Genomic DNA, 22,079 nt, shown 5'->3' with positions numbered 1-22,079 from the left:
CCTTGGCGTTGCGACGGTTTGAACTATTTATACGTTGTGTTTCAGGAATGCGAGCGGCAGTCTGGGCGTAGCTACAGTGGTATTGTTTAAGGACAACACTGTTGTTATAGACAATACCCACAAAGAAATAACAGAAGCCTTGGTGTACATAGAATTTCACGGTCTGATGACTGGGGGCAACGTATCGTATTCAGACCTTATTGTCAACTGTAAGTGAAATATAATCATGATTATTCATTATCGCCTGAGTATTATAGATGGAAGGAAGACACCCATAGAGCGTATTTAAATATCAACATGATCTTTGATCAATAGTTTCATGTGTTGGAATTATAGAATAAATATAACCATTTTGATATTTGACTTGATTTATGAAGCTTTAAGCTTGCGTTCTTACATAAATACTGGCGAAAACAATTATCATCATTATCATTTTTCATTGATCAGCTTATACATCAACGCATGATGATTTGTTCGATTTTGAGATTATACATATCCATGCACGTCGTTAGTCAGGTCATATGTACAGAAGCCGGCATACTGATATTTTTTCGTTAGTGTTGGTTCGATTTGAATAACAATAAAACCGAATCTGCTTAATTAAAACATGTCTTTTAATAGACTAGACCAGCTGATTATTACTATCTAAGCTTTGTCTATTTAAAACAAGGTTTACTGAACTATCGGTAAAACCTTTCATTGACTGATAGAGCACTCCGTCAAATATATCAGGATTATGTTACTGGAATGAAATTCACTAGAAAGTTATCTGACAGGAGCAGCCATTTTTGTTCACCGTTCTGCGCGCCATCTACTGTTTGAAAGTTTAAAAACGAACCTGACCAGATCATATTCCAGTGACGACAATCTGGAGACTGCGAGGCTGACAATTTCAATAATTCCCATACACTTTTTCTAAAATTGTGTTTTGTAGGGATACATCAACCAAGACCATCTCCAGAACCGACCAAACCAGCACAGCAGTTTGTGTATGAAGTGGAATATACACTGTTAAATACAACGTTCTTAGTTGAATACCTTGACAAGTACAGTCCGGAATTCAATCAGATGGCAGCGGACATTGAATTGGCGGTAATGGCTTATGTTTTATAATATTCGAGTCCATACAGTAACAATTCAAAACATCCGTTTATAACTCCGTAAACCACGCTTTTTGGTTTGATTGGTCAAATGTCACTTCAAAAGCCAGGACAATTAAAAATTGCGACATCCATATTTAAGTGGACTTTGTCCCTAATTAATCTGACTAAGATTTCGATTGATCTGTTTTAAAGTATATTCCGCAGTGTCCAATATTTAGTTTAGAGCATTTGATTTTGTATAATTTTTATTTTTAACATCACTTGCATGTACCTTAAAAATGTCATTATATTGTGATTGATGTAGATGTGTTGAGAATTATCGTTATAAGTTTGAAGTTCCTCTTTCGGAATGTGAAATTTCTACCTTTTACTTTATGCGTTACAAAAACAGCTTTGACAAGAAATTATATGCAGGCTTATCACGTTGTATTATATATTTCAGACTTCACAGTTGATGATGATGTCTCCATTAGGTGCTATCTTTGAGTGGACTCAAGTGACAGATCTACGGTACGAGATCATTTTTTCTGTTACAGAATTCACTTTATACACAATGTTGGTGAAAGGCGGTTAGGAGGGTAGAAAGTATTCGTTGTCAATGTGATGAAATATTGACTTCCACATAAATGGGTATTTGTTCGATTTCCGTTTGTATTGGCAATATATCATTTAAATTTATTAACTATAACTTATAATTTCGTTATGAGTTTTTAGTCAATATTCAAAAAATGTATCTTAATAAGCCAAACACTATTTTGTTTATATTGTATGCTGATCATTCACCATACTCTGTGTCACGCATGGATGAGTTTATGATGACACAGCAAAATGCAATTTTGGAAAATAAATGAAAAGATAACATGAAAAATATAATATGATTTGTTTTCGTATTTTACCTAGGCCCGGGAGCGTGGTAGTGACATCCCACTTGATACTGAATGATAACAAAGTAATGAGCAATGGTGTGCCTATAATGGTAACACCAGGGTACATACAACAGGAATATGTGAAGGTCATGACAATGGGAAACATATCTTTTACAAACGTCAGCATAAAAGGTAGGGATTTTTCTGCAATGGATTTTCTTCCTATGAACAAATATGTTAATCCTGTTCTATGGGGTCTTCGCATAGTTTTAATTTTCTGTGTTCAGTTTGCTTATATTGAAGAAGTAGGCCGCAATTGCAATACTAACAAATGTTTGAACGTCTTTTACCCTTGTTGTAAACTATTCTGTATTTGCATATAACAGAGTTATCTGCCTTTGCGGGTTGGTATTGATTGTGATGTCATGTGTTTGCGAGCGTAACGCAATACGTTTCGGAGAAAACGACGTGAATTGCGCCCACAACATAATGACGTAACAATCGATACTTACCCGCAAGGGATCTAAGACGGAATGACGTTGTAGTAGTTGCTTTGTTTCCACGTCTGTTTATTTATTTATACTTGCCGACGTAATTAGCTAGCGGGCGCTAACTTAAAGCGATTCAATGTACAATAACGTCTGTTTACATTAACACATGTTTATAACGAACACGATTGCAATGTATCTATGGTTATAAAATCATTTTCAGTCTCTGTCAATGTATCTATAAGATGTTTAATATATGTACTATAGCAAACTATGCACATGGCTTAACTTCGCTCCTTCTAACAGATTTATTAGAAGTATAAGACGTTCATTTATTTTTTCCTTTTTTGTTTGCATAGATAGGCTCCATTCATCACATGTTCCGACAGCTACAGCCATACCACTCTAAGCTTAATATATGGATAGAGTAACTTCACCTTCCTTTTTTGTTTGCAGAGATTGGGTTTCCACACATGTTCCGACAGCTACAGCCATACCACACTAAGCTTATTATATGGTTAGAGTAACTTCACCTTCCTTTTCTGTTTGCAGAGATTGGGTTTCCACACATGTTCCGACAGCTACAGCCATACCACTCTAAGCTTATTATATGGATAGAGTAACTTCACCTTCCTTTTCTGTTTGCAGAGATTGGGTTTCCACACATGTTCCGACAGCTACAGCCATACCACTCTAAGCTTATTACATGGTTAGAGTAACTTCACCTTCCTTTTCTGTTTGCAGAGATTGGGTTTCCACACATGTTCCGACAGCTACAGCCATGCCACTCTAAGACTATTATATGGTTAGAGTAACTTCACCTTCCTTTTTTGTTTGCAGAGATTGGGTTTCCACACACGCCTTCTCCATCAGTGACTCCGTCGCCGCCAGACATTGTTTACGTAATTGGTGTGAACTACACTCTGATGGATGAACAATTCAGACAGGAATACATGGATAAGAACAGCAGTGCATATACAAACATGACGTCCACCATCGACTACCTGGTATTGAATATTCTCTTCAAGTTTCTCCATAACGTTTAAAGATGCTCCACCGCCAACAGAGCATAAATGATGTTCATTATTTGAACAGTAATTGGTGTTTAATCGTGTATATATATGTTTAATTAACACAAAAATGATATCAAATAATTTATTTTGCCTTTGGTGCATGCGCAATCAGTACTTCATTCTATATAGGATATAGTGGCACGGAATTTTTTCGGGATGAATTAATTATTTTTTATATTTTGAACTTGAAGTAAAATTAGAAGCTCAAACTTTTGAATGGTGGTAATGGTGTAAAATAAGTAACTTTTGTAACTGAAGAAAAAACTAAATCGTCTACTCCTGTTTTTAATAGTGAAAAAATACCATTTGTCAGCGGTGGATCATCTTTAATTATTAAAATATTAGTTAAAATCATCAGTGCGATTCAGAGAGGCTAAACTATAGTGTATGTAATGTCGTTAAATACATAACATACCATTAACAAACAATATATTTGTATGTACATCTGTTAGTCGGTCGACTAATGAGTCACATTTCTCCAAACGCCATATAAATAGCCAGAATCCTTTGGGTATTAAGGTATTTTGGATTATCGGGTCAAGGTCACTGTATCAAATGACATGACCAAAGTCACTGTCACTGTGACGGATATCAGGGCCAAGGTCAAGGTAACTGTTACAAATAACAGGACCAAGGTCAAGTTAAATGTAACTAATAACACTACCAAGTTCAAGGTAACTGAAACGGGTATCAGAATCAAGTTCAAGGTCACTGTAACGGATATCAGCATTGTATCAAGGTATTATATGAACCACAGTATACAATAGTTTCTTAAAGATCGGCAGGGGACATTTATTGCATTAATTATACTCTGTAAGTTTGTCTATTCGTTTACTATGTTTTATATTTCTTTACAGACGATAGGCAGTTTGCAATATGTTTTCCGAGATGTCTTTTTGTGGAGTTCAGTCTATCATCTCTGGTAACATTATTTGTTTTAAAAATATTTTTTTAATTCGACATTAGTTTCAAAATTCCACAATAACTGACGTTTAACATTTATATATGTCTCTAATTACAATAAAAATACAAACGAAATATTTTATTTTGCTTTTGGTGCATGAGCAATTCCATATAGGCAATAGCACCATAGATTTTTTTGGGACTCATTTGATTATTTTTATTATTTTAATCTTGAGGTAAAGTAAGAAGCTCAATATTTTAAATTGCTGTAATGCTGTAAAGTAAGTAACGTATGTTACCGAAGAAAAATACTAATTTGTCTGCTCCTGTATTTGATAGGGAAACCATACCATTTGTCGATGGAGCATCTTAAAAATTATTTTACAGGGACAACAACTCTCATTAGTGCCTAAATTTAAATTGAAATTGTGTACGATAAACAACAAAAGCGTATACACGTGGACGATTAGTTTTAACTTTCAAATGATAAAAATGTTAAAAAAGACAACTGGCATGTTCTATCATTAATTAAGCTTTCGTGGCATGTTCTATCATTAATTAAGCTTACGTGGCATATTCTATCATTAATTAAGCTTACGTATAATATAATATGTACACGTTGTAATTTAAATTCTAATGACAACTATACTAGTGGTGATAATTGTCTATATGTTGTGTTTCAGGAATGCGAACGGGAGTTTGGGGGTGGCTACATTCGTAGTGTTTAAAGATAATACAGTTGTTATGAATGCGACTCGCTACGATATAACAGAAGACTTGGTGTCCAGAGTTTTCCACGGTCTGATGATCGGGGGCAATGTCTCCTATTCAAATCTTACCGTCAAATGTAAGTGTGGTATATTCAGTGTCAAATCTTTAAACTTTTAAATTTAAATATAAGAGATGTGCTTTTTACATTTTATGTCAGAGCATAACCACAAATTACTATCAGAAGACATACAAAACAAGTTTGTTTGCAGTATGTGAAAAAACTTATCTTGATGCCTCCTAAAAAAGTTGCATGGTATCTTTCTCCGAGGAGTTTACAGAATTAGTAGTGGTAATAACGACAACTCTAGTAAAGATTGACATTTTTCTTTTACAGGGATACATTACCCGCCTACACCGACGAGCACCCCTACACCCCTTGTTCAGTATGAAGTCACGTATACATTGTCGGACTTGATATTCGAATCTGGGTATGACAACATCAATAGTCCTGAGTTCCAATTTATGTCTTCTGAAATCGAAAAGACAGTGAGTATTGGATTGATACCTTTATATCCGAATATCTTTATATATCAAATTCGTTAAAACATGTATTCTATTGCACAAAAGGTAGTCTTGAATCCATGGTTGTAGCTCATCTGCCGTTTTTTCAAGACGAACATGGATTTGTTCATGGTTCAAAATTTTAAATATTTCAATTTACATTCAATAGGCCGACAAGTATTGGCTGTTTAAGATAAGTGACTGTTGAAACAATGTGCGGTCAATTCCAATGACTAATTATAAGAAATGTATATAGGAATTTAAATTTTCAAATCACAGCTTAATCTAAGTTCAATTTTTACTTGCGTACTGAATTATGGCCACTGATTGTGAAATTAAACTTATTTCTCTTATACCTTTCAATATACACCGGCTCATCTAGGGCAATACACTCGTGTCGCATGAAGATATATTGCATGGCTACCCGTGCAATTAAGCCTCGTGACGTCACAGCATCACAAACATTACTATTTTCTCGGAACAATTTCAACAATTTTTTCGCGCAATTATCGCGTATGGAGAATTGACTTGCAGGCACATTTTTTAAATTCATTTCAAAATGGCGGAAAATCGTAGTAGTAAAATTGCAATAAAACGTCGAGGTATGAGAAAAGAAATACTTCATCATAATAGGATATGATGGAAAAGGATCACAAAATGTTATAAAACCTTCGGTGAGCCTGAAGTTTTACAACATTTTATGACTTTCGGGTAGAATATCCCTATCCTTCATATCCACAAATGAAAAGACTTATATTTTAAAGACCACCCAAAGGGCATTAACTCATATTCTTTATAGTCAATAGTCATGTGCTCTTTTTTCAAAGGTATAATTTGGTTACATTGACTATTTGAAGCCATGATTAAGTGGCCGTTATTCAAGGTCGGTCGCTAAGGCAGGTTTGACTTCATGTGTGTTTTTATGGATCACAATGTTTTTATTCTAAGTTTAAATTTATTTTCAGGGGTATATGATTTTGAATATGTCCATCGTTGGCCCGATCGTTCATTCATACAAAGTTGTGGGTTTGTGGTAAGAGTTTTTTTATCATATTTTGTTTAATTTATAACCATTTTAACATGATTGATATCTCATAGAGACATATCTTTGATATTACAGCACCTTCTTATCCGAACTTATACAATGTTTTCATTTTGAATTTGACACAAATATGGTTTATTTTTCTGAAAACTTATGTTTAATTGTGAGGGAAAATGATAAGCAAAGAACCAATCTATAGTTTGTTTTCTTTAATACATAAAACATATATCGCGAGATCACCAACATTAGACCTGGTCATTGAAAATTAGACCTTCGCCATAATTTTAGACTGAGGTCATCAAAAAATATGGCCACTGAAAAATTGACGGCGCAATAATATTAGACCAAGGTCACGGAAAAAGCATCTTAAGGATGTACTCCTCTGAGAAGTCAAAATTTTCTTGTATTAAACATTTTTTCTCATATAAGATTTTTTGAAACAAGAGTTCATACAATAAAAGAAAATGGAAGAAAAATCATATGTCCGTGTGCTTGTTTTTGAGCTATTGTCACTCAAAGATGCCTAGTTAACAAAATATTAGATTTTATCGGAATTGTGACGTTTTGACCATATAAACAAGAGATTAAAGCCATAACTTCCTAATGAGGTGTTTGATATGTATGAATGTTTGTATAATTTATTTTCCAGTAATCTTTTTTAAAAATATACCAGTTTTGATTAATAAGATTAATATCTTTTCTCAGAGTAACAACATTTGCTACCCCTTTCCCTTAATTTTGAGCTACAAAAAGCACCATTTTTGCCAAAATTAACCCTTTTTAGAAAAAGTTCTCATATTAAACTTTTGTTGATATTTTGCATATCAACAGGGAAAGGGTTGTTCTTTCTAAATCAGGCAGAAACATGGAGGGTCCGTGTGCTTACTTTTTTGCCCCAAATGAATATTTGTTATTTTTCAGTATTTTAGAGTAAAAAATGAAAGTCCCTAAATTACCATTAAATGTGAAAACTAAGTGATAAAAGTGTATCATTTCACACATTAATGCTCAATATTTTAATTACCAGGAACACAGTAAAGATCTACAGCAAAAATAGCTCGAAATAGCTAAAAATACTGGCGCCGTGATGATTTAATTAAAATTTTTTTTAGTAAAAAATGGTAAAACTGTGGCTCTACTCAAAGCGAAAAAAGACACAATTTCCCCGTATAAAAAGATCTACTAAATGTCATTTTTTGACAAAATTTGCAACTGGCCACTTGCTACAGATATTGATAGATTCTATTTGAAAATCTCATAACTACTTTGATAATTTCGAAACGAGACTTCTACGGGACTGAAACCTCAGAGGAATACATCCTTAATCAGAATTAGACTCATTCTGATTATTAAGTCAATTTCTATCAATAATAAGCCCATTCAGAAAATCAGGGCAATTTTTGAAAAAAAATGTATTACTTTATGGTCTTCCAGTGATTCTTACACTGAAAAATAAAATTCCATACCTACCTTAGGATTACAAATATTGTACATATTTCATGTATATATTTTGTCAGAGTTGACTATCATAGGATTATATATTTTGAACATATTTTTTTGTATCGTGTAAGAATGAATTTATGATTCTATGTGTTTTAAAGCAGAGATATACATTATCATGAAAAATGTCGATTAATACGTTTCTCTATATCTACATGTATAAAGTAGAGATATGAATATTAATTACAAATGTCGACTAACCAGTTTGTGTTTATTCATTAAATAGAGATACGAATGGTAATAACAAATGTCGACTTACCAGTTTATGTTTATTAATTAACTAGAAATATGAATATTAATTACAAATGTCGACTAACCAGTTTGTGTTTATTAATTAAGTAGAGATACGAATGGTAATAGCAAATGTCGACTTACCAGTTTGTGTTTATTAATTAACTAGAAATATGAATATTAATTACAAATGTCTACTTACCAGTTTGTGTTTATTCATTAACTAGAAATATGAATATTAATTACAAATGTCGACTAACCAGTTTGTGTTTATTAATTAACTAGATATATGAATATTAATTACAAAATTAATGTTGACTCACCAGTTTATGTTTATTCATTAACTAGATATATATATATATGTGAATTACAAATGCCGACTGACCAGTTTATGTTTATTGTAGGAATGGCAGTGTAGGTGTAACCTCTTACCTCTACCTCACCAGTAACTTTGTTGACATGGGTAAGGGTGTAGTCCCTTTAACACCCGATATCCTTAAGACGGAATTCATAAGGCTGATGATCGCCTTGAATATTTCTCATGGATTTGTTCATGTATCTGGTAAGTCATTGGCTTTTCTATGGATTTGTTTATGTATCCGATAGGTCATTATCTGGTAGGTCTTTAACATTTTCAATGGATTGTCAATGTATTCTCTAGGCCATACAATTACCTATAGATTTGTTAATGTATTCTCTAGGACATTTACATTTTCTTTAAATTTGTTAAATTATCCGATAGGCCATTATCTGGTAAGTCATTAACGTTTACTATGGATTTGTCAATATATTTCCTAGGACATTTACATTTACTATAGATTTGTCAAATTATCCGATAGGCCATGTATCCAATAGGTCACTAACATTTTCTATGGATTTGTCAATGTATTCTCTAGGACATTTACATTTTCTTTAGATTTGTTAAATTATCCGATAGGCCATTATCTGGTAAGTCATTAACGTTTACTATGGATTTGTCAATATATTTCCTAGGACATTTACATTTACTATAGATTTGTCAAATTATCCGATAGGCCATGTATCCAATAGGTCACTAACATTTTCTATAGATTTGTCAATGTATTCTCTAGGACATTTACATTTTCTTTAGATTTGTTAAATTATCCGATAGGCCATTATCTGGTAAGTCATTAACGTTTCCAATGGATTGTTCAATGTATTCCCTAGGGCATTTAAATGTACATTTACTGTGGATTTGTCAATGTATCTGGTAGGTGATTTCGCTGGTTCCGAGAAGTCCATTACAGCCATGCTCTACTGTATAAGGAGCACACGGGTAGTTCTGATGGTTCTATCGAAGCGAGCGTTCCATTCAAAATATCGATAACCTACTTATCTTTATCCTTCGATATCACCACCAGAAAACGGTCCATTCCAAATATCGATACCATACTCATCTTTATCCTTCAATAGAACCACCAGATAGCGGTCCATTCCAAATATCGATACCCTACTAATCTTTATCCATTCCAAATATTGATACCCTACTCATCTTTATCCTTCGATAGAACCACCAGATAACGGTCCATTCCAAATATCAATACCCTACTAATCTTTATCCATTCTAAATATTGATACCCAACTATAATTTATCCTTCGATAGAACCACCAGAAAGCTGTCCATTCCAAATATCGATACCCTAATGTTTACCTTTCGATATCACGACCAGAAAATGGTCCATTCCAAATAACAATTCCCTACTAATCTTTATCCTTCGATATCACCACCAGAAAACGGTCCATTCCAAATATCAATACCCTACTAATCTTTATCCATTCCAAATATTGATACCCTACTAATCTTTATCCTTCGATAGAACCACCAGAAAGCGGTCCATTCCAAATATCGATACCCTAATGTTTATCCTTCGATATCAACACCAGAAAACGGTCCATTCCAAATATCGATACCCAACTTATCTTTATCCTTCGATAGAACCATCAGATAACGGTCCATTCTAAATATCAATACCCTACTAATCTTTATCCATTCCAAATATTGATACCCTGCTAATCTTTATCCTTCGATAGAACCACCAGAAAGCGGTCCATTCCAAATATCGATACCCTAATGTTTATCCATCGATATCAACACCAGAAAACGGTCCATTCCAAATATCGATACCCTACTCATCTTTATCCATTCCAAATATTAATACCCTACTAATCTTTATCCTTTGATAGAACCACAAGAAAGCTGTCCGTTCCAAATATCGATACCCTAATGTTTATCCTTCGATATCACCACCAGAAAACGGTCCATTCCAAATATCAATACCCTACTAATCTTTATCCTTCGATATCACCACCAGAAAACGGTCCATTCAAAATATCAATACCCTACTAATCTTTATCCATTCCAAATATCAATACCCTACTCATCTTTATCATTCGATAGAACCAGCAGAAAGCAGTCCATTCCAACTATCGATACCATACGCAACTTTATCCTTCAATAGAACCACCAGAAAGCGGTCCATTCCAAATATCGATACCCTACTCACCTTTATCCTTCCATGGAACCATCAGAAAGCTGTCCATTCCAAATATCGATACCCTACTCATTTTTATTCTTCAATAGAACCACCAGAAAGTGGTCCATTTCAAATATCGATACCCTACTCATTTTTATTCTTCAATAAAACCACCAGAAAATGGTCCATTCCAAATATCGATACCCTACTCATTTTTATTCTTCAATAGAACCTCCAGAAAGCGGTCCATTCCAAATATCGATACCCTACTCACCTTTATACTTCAATAGAACCACCAGAAAGCGGTCCATTCCAAATATCGATACCCTACTCATCTTTATCCTTCGATAGAACCACCAGAAAGCGGTCCATTCCAAATATCGATACCCTTCTCATTTTTATTCTTCAATAGAACCACCAGAAAGTGGTTCATTCCAAATATCGATACCCTACTCATCTTTATCCTTCGATAGAACCACCAGAAAACGGTCCATTCCAAATATCGATACCCTACTAATCTTTATCCTTCGATAAAACCACCAGAAAGCGGTCCATTCCAAATATCGATACCCTTCTCATCTTTGTCCTTCGATAGAACCACCAGAAAGCGGTCCATTCCAAATATCGATACCCTACTCATCTTTATCCTTCAATAGAAACACCAGAAAGCGGTCAATTCCAAATATCGATACCATACTCATCTTTATCCTTCAACAGAACCACCAGAGAGCGGTCCATTCCAAATATCGATACTCTACTCATTTTTATTCTTCAATAGAACTACCAAAAATTGGTCCATTCCAAATATCGATACCCTTCTCATCTTTGTCCTTCAATAGAACCACCAGAAAGCGGTCCATTCCAAAAATCGATACCCTACTAATCTTTATCCATTCCAAATATTGATACCCTACTAATCTTTATCCTTCGACAGAACCACCAGATAACGGTCCATTCGAAATATCAATACCCAACTCATCTTTATCCATTCCAAATATTGATACCCTACTAATCTTTATCCTTCGATAGAACCACCAGAAAGCTGTCCATTTTAAATATCGATACCCTAATGTTTATCCTTCGATATCACCACCAGAAAACGGTCCATTCCAAATATCAATACCCTACTAATCTTTATTTTCGATATCACCACCAGGAAACGGTCCATTCCAAATATCAATACCCTACTAATCTTTATCCATTCCAAATATCAATACCCTACTCATCTTTATCCTTCGATAGAACCACCAGAACGCAGTCCATTCCAACTATCGATACCATACTCAACTTTATCTTTCAATAGAACCACCAGAAAGCGGTCCATTCCAAATATCGATACCCTACTCACCTTTATCCTTCCATAGAACCACCAGAAAGCTGTCCATTCCAAATATCGATACCCTACTCATTTTTATTCTTCAATAGAACCACCAGAAAGTGGTCCATTTCAAATATCGATACCCTACTCATTTTTATTCTTCAATAAAACCACCAGAAAGTGGTCCATTCCAAATATCGATACCCTACTAATCTTTATCCTTCGATAAAACCACCAGAAAGCGGTCCATTCCAAATATCGATACCCTTCTCATCTTTGTCCTTCGATAGAACCACCAGAAAGCGGTCCATTCCAAATATCGATACCCTACTCATCTTTATCCTTCAATAGAAACACCAGAAAGCGGTCCATTCCAAATATCGATACCCTACTCATCTTTATCCTTCAATAGAAAAACCAGAAAGCGGTCCATTCCAAATATCGATACCCTACTCATCTTTATCCTTCAACAGAACCACCAGAAAGCGGTCCATTCCAAATATTGATACCCTACTCATTTTTATTCTTCAGTAGAACCACCAGAAATTGGTCCATTCCAAATATCGATACCCTACTCATCTTTATCCTTCGATAGAACCACCAGAAAGCGGTCCATTCCAAATATCAATACCCTACTAATCTTTATCCTTCGATAAAACCACCAGAAAGCGGTCCATTCCAAATAACGATACCCTACTAATCTTTATTTTTCGATAAAACCACCAGAAAGCGGTCCATTCTAAATAGTGATACCCTACTCATCTTTATCCTTCAATAGAACCACCAGAAAGCGGCCCATTCCAAATATCGATGCCCTACTCATCTTAATCCTTCAACAGAACCACCAGAAAGCGGTCCATTCCAAATATTGATACCCTACTCACCTTTATCCTTCAATAGAACCACCAGAAAGCGGCCCATTCCAAATATCGATGCCCTACTCATCTTAATCCTTCAACAGAACCACCAGAAAGCGGTCCATTCCAAATATCGATACCCTTCTCATCTATATCCTACAATAGAACCACCAGAAAGCGGTCCATTCCAAATATCAATACCCTTCTCATCTTTATCCTTCAATAGAACCACCAGAAAGCGGTCCATTCCAAATATTGATACCCTACTCACCTTTATCCTTCAATAGAACCACCAGAAAGCTTTCCATTCCAAATATCGATACCATACTCACCTTTATCCTTCGATAGAACCACCAGAAAGCTGTCCATTCTAAATATTGATACCCTAATAAGCTTTATCCTTCAATAGAACCACCAGAAAGCGGTCCATTCCAAATATCGATACCCTACTCACCTTTATCCTTCAATAGAACCACCAGAAAGCTGTCCATTCCAAATATCGATACCATACTCAACTTCATCCTTCGATATAACCACTAGAAAGCGGTCCATTCCAAATATCGATACTATACTCAACTTTATCCTTCGATAGAACCACCAGAGAGCTGTCCACTCCAAATATCGATACCCTACTCATTTTTATCCTTCGATAGAACCACCAGAAAGCAGTCCATTCCAAATATCGATACCCTTCTCATCTTTGTCCTTCGATAGAACCACCATAAAGATACTTTAATCCATATATTTACAGTCTTAATCATTATTTCAATAGCTCAATATTCATCCAATTTAGTGTTTATGACATTTATAAGGTTAAAATTGAATTACATGTATATCGTTTGCCTCAGACGGGCATTTGAAACAGCCACTTGAAGCGGCGGGAATTCCGGCCAATGAGTTCCGTCTGATGAAGCATATATCTGGGGTTTCCCGATATGAAACTATAAATCGTTTTATTTATCTGATGTCATTAACTTCACAGTACAAATAAGTTCAATTTTAGGCGTTTGCACATATATGGTTACACACATATACACAAGATATAACGTGGCAGGATATTTAGCGGTGTTGTGACCCGGTGTCCGATTCAAGCCGCCTGCATTAAGGAGATGTACGGTGTGACGAACAGAGTTCTTCAACTTTACGATCCGACTTGAGTTCTACGTTGATTAATTCACGTTTAAAATTACATGACTAAACCGATGTTATAATGGTTCCGTACTAAAACATGACATTATTTCCGACTTTTGGGGTTTTTCTCGTTGCCGAGAACGTCATGTGACTACTGTAACTACTAACGTCTGTCCGAACTCTTCCGAGAACGGGTCATGAACTTTCCGACTTCCGTTCGGCAATAAACATAACGTCAATGGTGGCGACCAGTTTAAAACGAAGGCATGTTTACAAGTATCGACTTTCATCAACTACTGTACCAAAACTATTAAGAAATCATTATAAATATTTTTTTGATATTACTTAAAGATGCTCCACCGCTGACAAATGGTAAAAAGTTACTTACTTTACACCATTATCACCATTGGAAAGTTTGAGCTTCTAATTTAACTTCAAGATAAAAATATCAGAAACAATTAATTGCATCCCGAAAACATTCCGTGAATAGAATAAACAAATTAAGTTATTTTTTTTCATTATTCTTTGTGTTTATTAGACGTGAATATACATGATTAAACACCAATTGTTGTTCAATTGACGAGTATCATTTATGGTGTGTCGGCGGTGGAGCATCTTTAAATTCAACTACGTCTATAAATACTAACAATATCGGGGTCGAATATAACTTCACATTTTGTTGATAGTTACGTATAGTGTGGCTTTAAGCACGTTTTCTTTATACAGAGGTGGTCGCTATGACAGAATTCGCTGTATTTACTCGCACAGTTACCTGGGGATGTATATATCAAGTAATCTTTCTTTCACCAAGGTTTTTTTATTATTGACGTCATACTTTATTTTGAGTTCAATTTTTCGTTAGGTATATAAACATTTTAATACCTGCCAAATGCATGTTTATACTTGGCTTCATTCCTATATGCATTCAGTGTAATCAATAATGTATTAGACGTTCATTTAATTTTTCCTTTTTTGTTTTCTTAGATAGGCTCCATTCCACACATGTTCCGACAGCTACAGCCATGCCACTCTAAGCATATTATATGGTTAGAGTAACTTCACCTTCCTTTTTTGTTTGCAGAGATTGGATTTCCACACATGTTCCGACAGCTATAGCCATGCCACTCTAAGACTATTATATGGATAGAGTAACTTCACCTTCCTTTTTTGTTTGCAGAGATTGGGTTTCCACACACGCCTTCGCCCTCAGTGACTCCGTCGCCGCCAGACATTGTTTACGTAATTGGTGTGAACTACACTCTGATGGATGAACAATTCAGACAGGAATACATGGATAAGAACAGCAGTGCATATACAAACATGACGTCCACCATCGACTACCTGGTATTGAATATTCTCTTCAAGTTTCTCCATAACGTTTAAAGATGCTCCACCGCCAACAGAGCATAAATGATGTTCATTATTTGAACAGTAATTGGTGTCTAATCGTGTATATATATGTCTACTTAACACAAAAAATGATATCAAATAGTTTATTTTGCCTTTGGTGCTTGCGCAATCAGTACTTCATTCCATATAGGATATAGTGGCACGGATTTTTTTCGGGATGAATTAATTATTTTTTATATTTTGAACTTGAAGTAAAATTAGAAGCTCAAACTTTTGAATGGTGGTAATGGTGTAAAATAAGTAACTTTTGTAACTGAAGAAAAAAACTAAATCGTCTACTCCTGTTTTTAATAGTGAAAAAATATCATTTGTCAGCGGTGGATCATCTTTCATTATTAAAATATTAGTTAAAATCATCAGTGCTATTCAGAGAGGCTAAACTATAGTGTATGTAATGTCGTTATACACATAACATACCATTAACAAACAATATATTTGTATGTACATCTGTTAGTCGGTCGACTAATGAGTCACATCATTTCTCCAAACGCCATATAAATAGCCAGAATCTTTTGGGTATTAAGGGATTTTGGATTATAGGGTCAAGGTCACTGTATCAAATGACATAACCAAAGTCAATGTCACTGTACATGGATATCAGGGCTAAGGTCAAGGTAACTGTTACAAATAACAGGACCAAGGTCAAGTTAAATGTAACAAATAACAGTACCAAGTTCAAGGTAACTGAAACGGGTATCAGAACCAAGTTCAAGGTCACTGTAACGGATATCAGCATTGTATCAAGGTATTATATGAACCACAGTATACAATAGTTTCTTAAAGATCGGCAGGTGACATTTATTGCATTCGTTATACTCTGTAAGTTTGTCTATTCGTTTACTATTTTTTATTTTTCTTTGCAGACGATAGGCAGTTTGCAATATGTTTTCCGAGATGTCTTTTTGTGGAGTTCAGTCTATCATCTCTGGTAATATTCTTTGTTTTAAAAATATTTCTTTATTTCGACATGAGTTTCACACTTCAAAAATAACTCACGTTTAATGCTTATATATGTCTCTAATTACAATAAAAATACAAACGAAATATTTTAGTTTCCTTTTGGTGCATGAGCAATTCCATATAGGCCATAGTACCATAGATTTTTTTGGGACTCAATTAATCATTTTTATTATTTAATCTTGCGGTAAAGTAAGGAGCTTAATATTTTAAATTGCGGTAATGCTGTAAAGTAAGTAACTTATGTCTGCTCCTGTATTTGATAGGGAAAACATACCATTTGTCGATGGAGCATCTTAAAAATTATTTTACAGGGACAACAACTCTCATTAGTGCCTAAATTTGAATTGAAATTGTGTACGATACACAACAAAAGCGTATACACGTCGATAAACAACAAAAGCGTATACACGTGGACGATTAGTTTTAACTTTCAAATGATAAAAATGTTAAAAAAGACAACTGGCATGTTCTATCATTAATTAAGCTTACGTGTAATATAATATGTACACGTTGTAAGGTAAATTCTAATGACAACTATACTAGTGGTGATAATTGTCTATATGTTGTGTTTCAGGAATGCGAACGGGAGTTTGAGGGTGGCTACATTCGTAGTGTTTAAAGATAATACAGTTGTTTTGAATGCAACTCGCTATGATATAACAGAAGGCTTGGTGTCAAGAGTTTTCCATGGTCTGATGATCGGGGGCAACGTCTCCTATTCAAATCTTACGGTCAAATGTAAGTGTGATATATGTAATGTCAATCCTTTAAGTGTTGCAAGTGAATAGCCGGGCAAAGAAAACCAGTGTTCATAGGCTTTCCAAAAGTCGGTACATATCGAAACGACGGTAAACTACTGGTTACATTGTGCAGTTTTTACCAATGAAATTATGAAATTTCCGCTGCACAGTTTTGAAAATAACTCGTTGAAATTGAGGCTGCATGGATTTGTCAAATGGACTTTAACAGCCGGGAGGACACTTTGAGATTCCTGTAATATAAATTTCTTAGCATGCGGAACGATTTTGACGTGAAATATTATTTTCTATTTCCTAAGATATTTAAATGGATATATTTACACCAATTTTACTGAATTTATTCTTCCTTTGCCTGACTATTACGATTTATGCCAGGGCAAAACCGCAGACAAGTTCTATCAGAAGGCTTGTTAAGAAAACTCTTTTCTAGAGTAATCGGTACAATAAGACTGCCACTTTAGCACTTTTTTATCAGAAAAATACACTGAGGGAAACTAAGTATTTTGGTTACCCAATCTTTTTAGCGATTTAATTTCTTGTTTCCTTTTCTAACACCGCCTTCGCAGCGATGTAGTAATACCATTTTATCTTATCGTGCTAAGAACATTTTTGTGACAGTCAACTCTTGCGATATCTTATCGCACACAAAACTCCCGAAATCCGGTGGAATGCAAAATAAGTTGAATTATAGTAATTATATGAAAGATGTTATTTTGGCAAGTAGCCTGAAAGATGTTATTTTGGCAAGTAGCCTGAAATATGTTATTTTTGGCAAGTCAGGTTACTTATAATTCCGAATTTCCGATATCGGAAATTCTAATTCCGATTTAGGAATTCCATTTCCCGATATCGGAAATTCCTTGTGATATCGGAAATCGAATTTCCCATATCTATTTCCGATATCAGAAATTACTTTTGATCTCTGATATCTTGATTTAAGAACGTCAACGCTAGTAAAGATTGACTCGTTCTCTGTTACAGGGATACATTACCCGCCTACACCGACGAGCACCCCCACACCTCTTATTCAGTATGACGTCATGTATACATTGTTGAATTTTACGTTCCAACCAGAGTATTGGAACACCAATAGCTCTGCGTTCAAAAACATGTCTACTGAAATCGAAGCGACAGTAAGTACTGCTTAGTCTTTAAGTAGAAATATCTTTATACATCAAATTCGTTAAAACATGTATTCTGTATCACGAAAATGTGTTTGAACTGCATTGTGGTAACACATATGTCATTTTTCCCAATCGATCATGGTTCGATTCCTGGCTTGTTTCATGGATACCAATTTCTAATATTTCAGTTTACATTTATACATGTTATAACAGTTTGCCTATTACATATGGCTGCTGAAACAATATTCAAACAAACTGCAGGCTCTAACTATGAAATATGTATAGGCGTTCGAATTTTTAAATCAGCGTTTAAGCAAAGTTCAATTTTCAATCGGATGTTGTATTATAATACTTCTAATTGTACAATTAGACCTATGTATAAATTACCACCCCAAGGACCACGAAAACATGGTCTTTGTTCATCGGTATAACTGTGGTTAAATTGACCATTTAGAACCATGTTTAAGTGGCCTTATTAAGCAGGTGGTCTTTATACAGGTCGGGCTGACTTTAAGTGTGTTGTAATGGATCATGATGTTCTAATATTTTAAAAGTTTATATTTATTTTGAACAGGCGTATATGGCTTTGAATTATTCCTTCCTGAGCCCGATCGTTCATTCATACAAAGTTGTTAAATTGTGGTAAGAATTTTTTAATCAGATTTTGTTTTAATTTATAGCCTTTTTAACATGATGAATATTTCATAGATACATATTCGTGTTATGTTAAGTCCTACTTTAAGTTATAAATGGCATAACTGGGTAAAAATTTTGACATGTTGTTTATGTTTCGGTAATCTATATAAAAACATACCATTTGATGAATTAAGCAATAAGAATCATTGGAATGGACAGACAAACATGAATGATACCTTGTCAACATTAATTACACCAATGAATATACCCATTGTAAAACACTAGCTTTTATGATTTATGTGTGTTTAGATGGATACATACATGCGAAAATCAGTTTACAATTACAATTTTTTTCATTGCCTTGTACGATGAATTTCAGCACTTTTCAAAAGAACCCGTTAAAATTTGTTGTTGTAGCGGCTTTTAATGTAAAACTTACATAATTATAGTTATATGCATTTTGTAAGAATAAATATAATTATATGCATTTATATACTTTTAAATCTGTAAACATAAGTATTGACTACCATAGGATATAAATTTTGTACGTATTTCGTGTATTTTGTCAAAATCAATTTATGTTTCTATGTATATAAAAAGAAGAAATATATCGTATTAATGCGAAATATCGAGTTACAAATTCTTATGTATCTATAAAGTAGATATGTGAATATTAGTAAGTGTCGAGTAACTAGTTTCTGTTTATTTATTTACTAGAGATATGAATATTAATAACAAATTTCCAGTTACCAGTTTCTGTTTATTAATTAACTAGTGATATGAATATTAAAAACGAAAGTTCAGTTACCAGTTTGTGTTTATTTATTAACTAGAGATATGAATGTTAATAACAAATTTCCAGTTACCAGTTTCTGTTTATTAATTAACTAGTGATATGAATATTAAAAACGAAAGTTCAGTTACCAGTTTGTGTTTATTTATTAACTAGAGATATGAATGTTAATAACAAATTTCCAGTTACCAGTTTCTGTCTATTAATTAACTAGAGATATGAATATTATAAACGAAAGTTCAGTAACCAGTTTGTGTTTATTCATTAACTGAAGAGATATGAATATTGATAACAAATGCCCAGTTACCAGTTTCTGTTTATTACAGGAGTGGCAGTATTGGAGTATCCTCTAAACTCTACCTCATCAGTAACTTAGTTGATCTTGTACCTTTAACACCCAGTGTTATTAAGTGGGAATTCGAAAGGATGATGAACGGTCTAAACATGTCCTATGGATTTGTCAATGTATCTGGTAGGTCATTTACCTTTTCTTTAGATTTTAAGCCCACCATCATCAGATGGTGGGCTATTCAAATCGCCTTTCGTCCGTGGTCCGTCGTCCGTCCGTCCTTCCGTCTGTCCGTCCGTACGTTAACAATTCTTGTTACGGCTATTGCTCAGAAAGTACTAAAGGGATCTTTACAAATTTCACATGTAGGTTTTCCCTGGGGCCCTACTTGTGCATATTGCATTTTGGGACCAATCGGTCAACTAATTATATATAAATGGCCGACAGGCGGCCATCTTGGATTTTGATAGTTAAAGTTTGTTACCGCTAATTCACAGAAAGTACTGAAGGGATCTTTCTGAAATTCCATATGTCAAATCCCCTAGGACCCTAGTTGTGCATATTGCATTTAGGGAGCGATCGGTCAACAAAATGGCCGACAGGCGCCATCATGGTTTTTGATAGTTAAAGTTTGTTACCGCTATTTCTCAGAAATTACTAAAGGGATCTTTTTCAAAGTTCCCCTGTCGCCTTAGTTGTGCATATTGCATTTTGGGACCGATTGGTCAACAAGATGGCCGCCAGGCGGCCATCTTGGATTTTGATAGTTAAAATAAAAAATTTGTTATTGCTTTTTCTTAGAAAGAACAGGAAGAATCTTTCTCAAATTTCATATGTAGGTTCCCTTAGGACCCTATTTGTGCATATTGCATTTTGGGACTTATCAGTGAACAAGATGGCCACCAGGCAGCCATCTTTGATTTTGAAAGTTAGAGTTTGTTTGTTACTTCTCAGAGAGTACCGAAGGGATCTGTCTCAAATTTCATTTGTAGGTTCCCCTAGGGCCCTAGTTTTGCATTTTGCATTTGGTAACTGATTAGTCAACAAGATGGCCGACCGGCTGCCATCTTGGATTTTGATAGTTATCGCAATTTGTCAGAAATTACTGAAGAGATATCTCACAAATTCCATGCGTAGATTCCTCTTGGGCCCTAGTTGTGCATAGTACCTTTGGGACTGATCGGTCAACAAGATGGCCAACCGGCAGCTATCTTGGATTTCACCGCTGTTTCTCAGAAAGTAATGAAGCGATCTGTCTTAAATTTTGTATGTAGTATGTTTGAAAAATTTTGAAAAGCAGGGAAAAGATCCCTCTTTCGATTGTCAGACATACAGTACCGTGCCAAAAGTATTCGGTCACAATGGCGGCGTGTTTACATGACGGTGAAAACGAAACGAATTCCAAATTAATTTTACTGATATACTAAACAGTTGATTGCAACGGTATTACACACTTACCTTCAGTATTTTGTAAGATGTCCTTTCAATCTAATTACATTTAAAATTCGTTTAGGGATCGTGTTGTACAAGCTTTGAATATAGCAAGGTGTGATCTCCGTCCAAATCCTCTGAATCTCGGAGAACAAGTCATTTGCCGATTTCACAGCTGCTACTCGAGACTGAAGTTTTCTTTTAATTAATAACCAAAGATTTTCAATTATGTTTAAATTTGATGATTGAGCGGGCCAACTCATTCCATTAATTCCGTTCTGGGCGATGTAGTCTTGGTTGGACCTCGCACGGTGAACTGGGGCATTGTCGTCTTGGAAAAAATTGCCACCAGTAGGAAAATGTCTGGCAAGAACTGGCTAAAGATTTTCCTCCAAAACC

At 34.7% G+C, this 22,079-nt stretch overlaps 1 protein-coding gene across 4 annotated transcripts in view; it reads left to right on the top strand.

Annotated features, from left to right (window-relative positions):
- Positions 1–22,079, top strand: part of LOC138309095 (uncharacterized) — a 206,746-nt gene that overhangs the window by 86,356 nt on the left and 98,311 nt on the right. For all 4 annotated transcript variants that reach the window (XM_069250234.1, XM_069250232.1, XM_069250235.1 and 1 more), the window contains 16 exons: positions 46–209; positions 935–1,092; positions 1,546–1,613; positions 2,004–2,161; positions 3,298–3,464; positions 4,388–4,452; positions 5,117–5,280; positions 5,539–5,690; positions 6,671–6,738; positions 8,883–9,040; positions 15,457–15,623; positions 16,553–16,617; positions 17,224–17,387; positions 18,389–18,540; positions 19,106–19,173; positions 20,287–20,432. In XM_069250234.1, coding sequence (XP_069106335.1) covers positions 46–209; positions 935–1,092; positions 1,546–1,613; positions 2,004–2,161; positions 3,298–3,464; positions 4,388–4,452; positions 5,117–5,280; positions 5,539–5,690; positions 6,671–6,738; positions 8,883–9,040; positions 15,457–15,623; positions 16,553–16,617; positions 17,224–17,387; positions 18,389–18,540; positions 19,106–19,173; positions 20,287–20,432 — 2,084 coding nt within the window. The remainder of the gene's footprint in view (positions 1–45; positions 210–934; positions 1,093–1,545; positions 1,614–2,003; positions 2,162–3,297; positions 3,465–4,387; positions 4,453–5,116; positions 5,281–5,538; positions 5,691–6,670; positions 6,739–8,882; positions 9,041–15,456; positions 15,624–16,552; positions 16,618–17,223; positions 17,388–18,388; positions 18,541–19,105; positions 19,174–20,286; positions 20,433–22,079) is intronic.

The sequence above is a fragment of the Argopecten irradians genome, chromosome 15 (assembly GCF_041381155.1).
Source record: "Argopecten irradians isolate NY chromosome 15, Ai_NY, whole genome shotgun sequence".
In the NCBI taxonomy this organism is placed as follows: domain Eukaryota; kingdom Metazoa; phylum Mollusca; class Bivalvia; order Pectinida; family Pectinidae; genus Argopecten; species Argopecten irradians.
The sequence above is the reverse complement of the archived record's forward strand: the minus strand, read 5'-3'. Positions and strand labels throughout refer to the sequence as shown.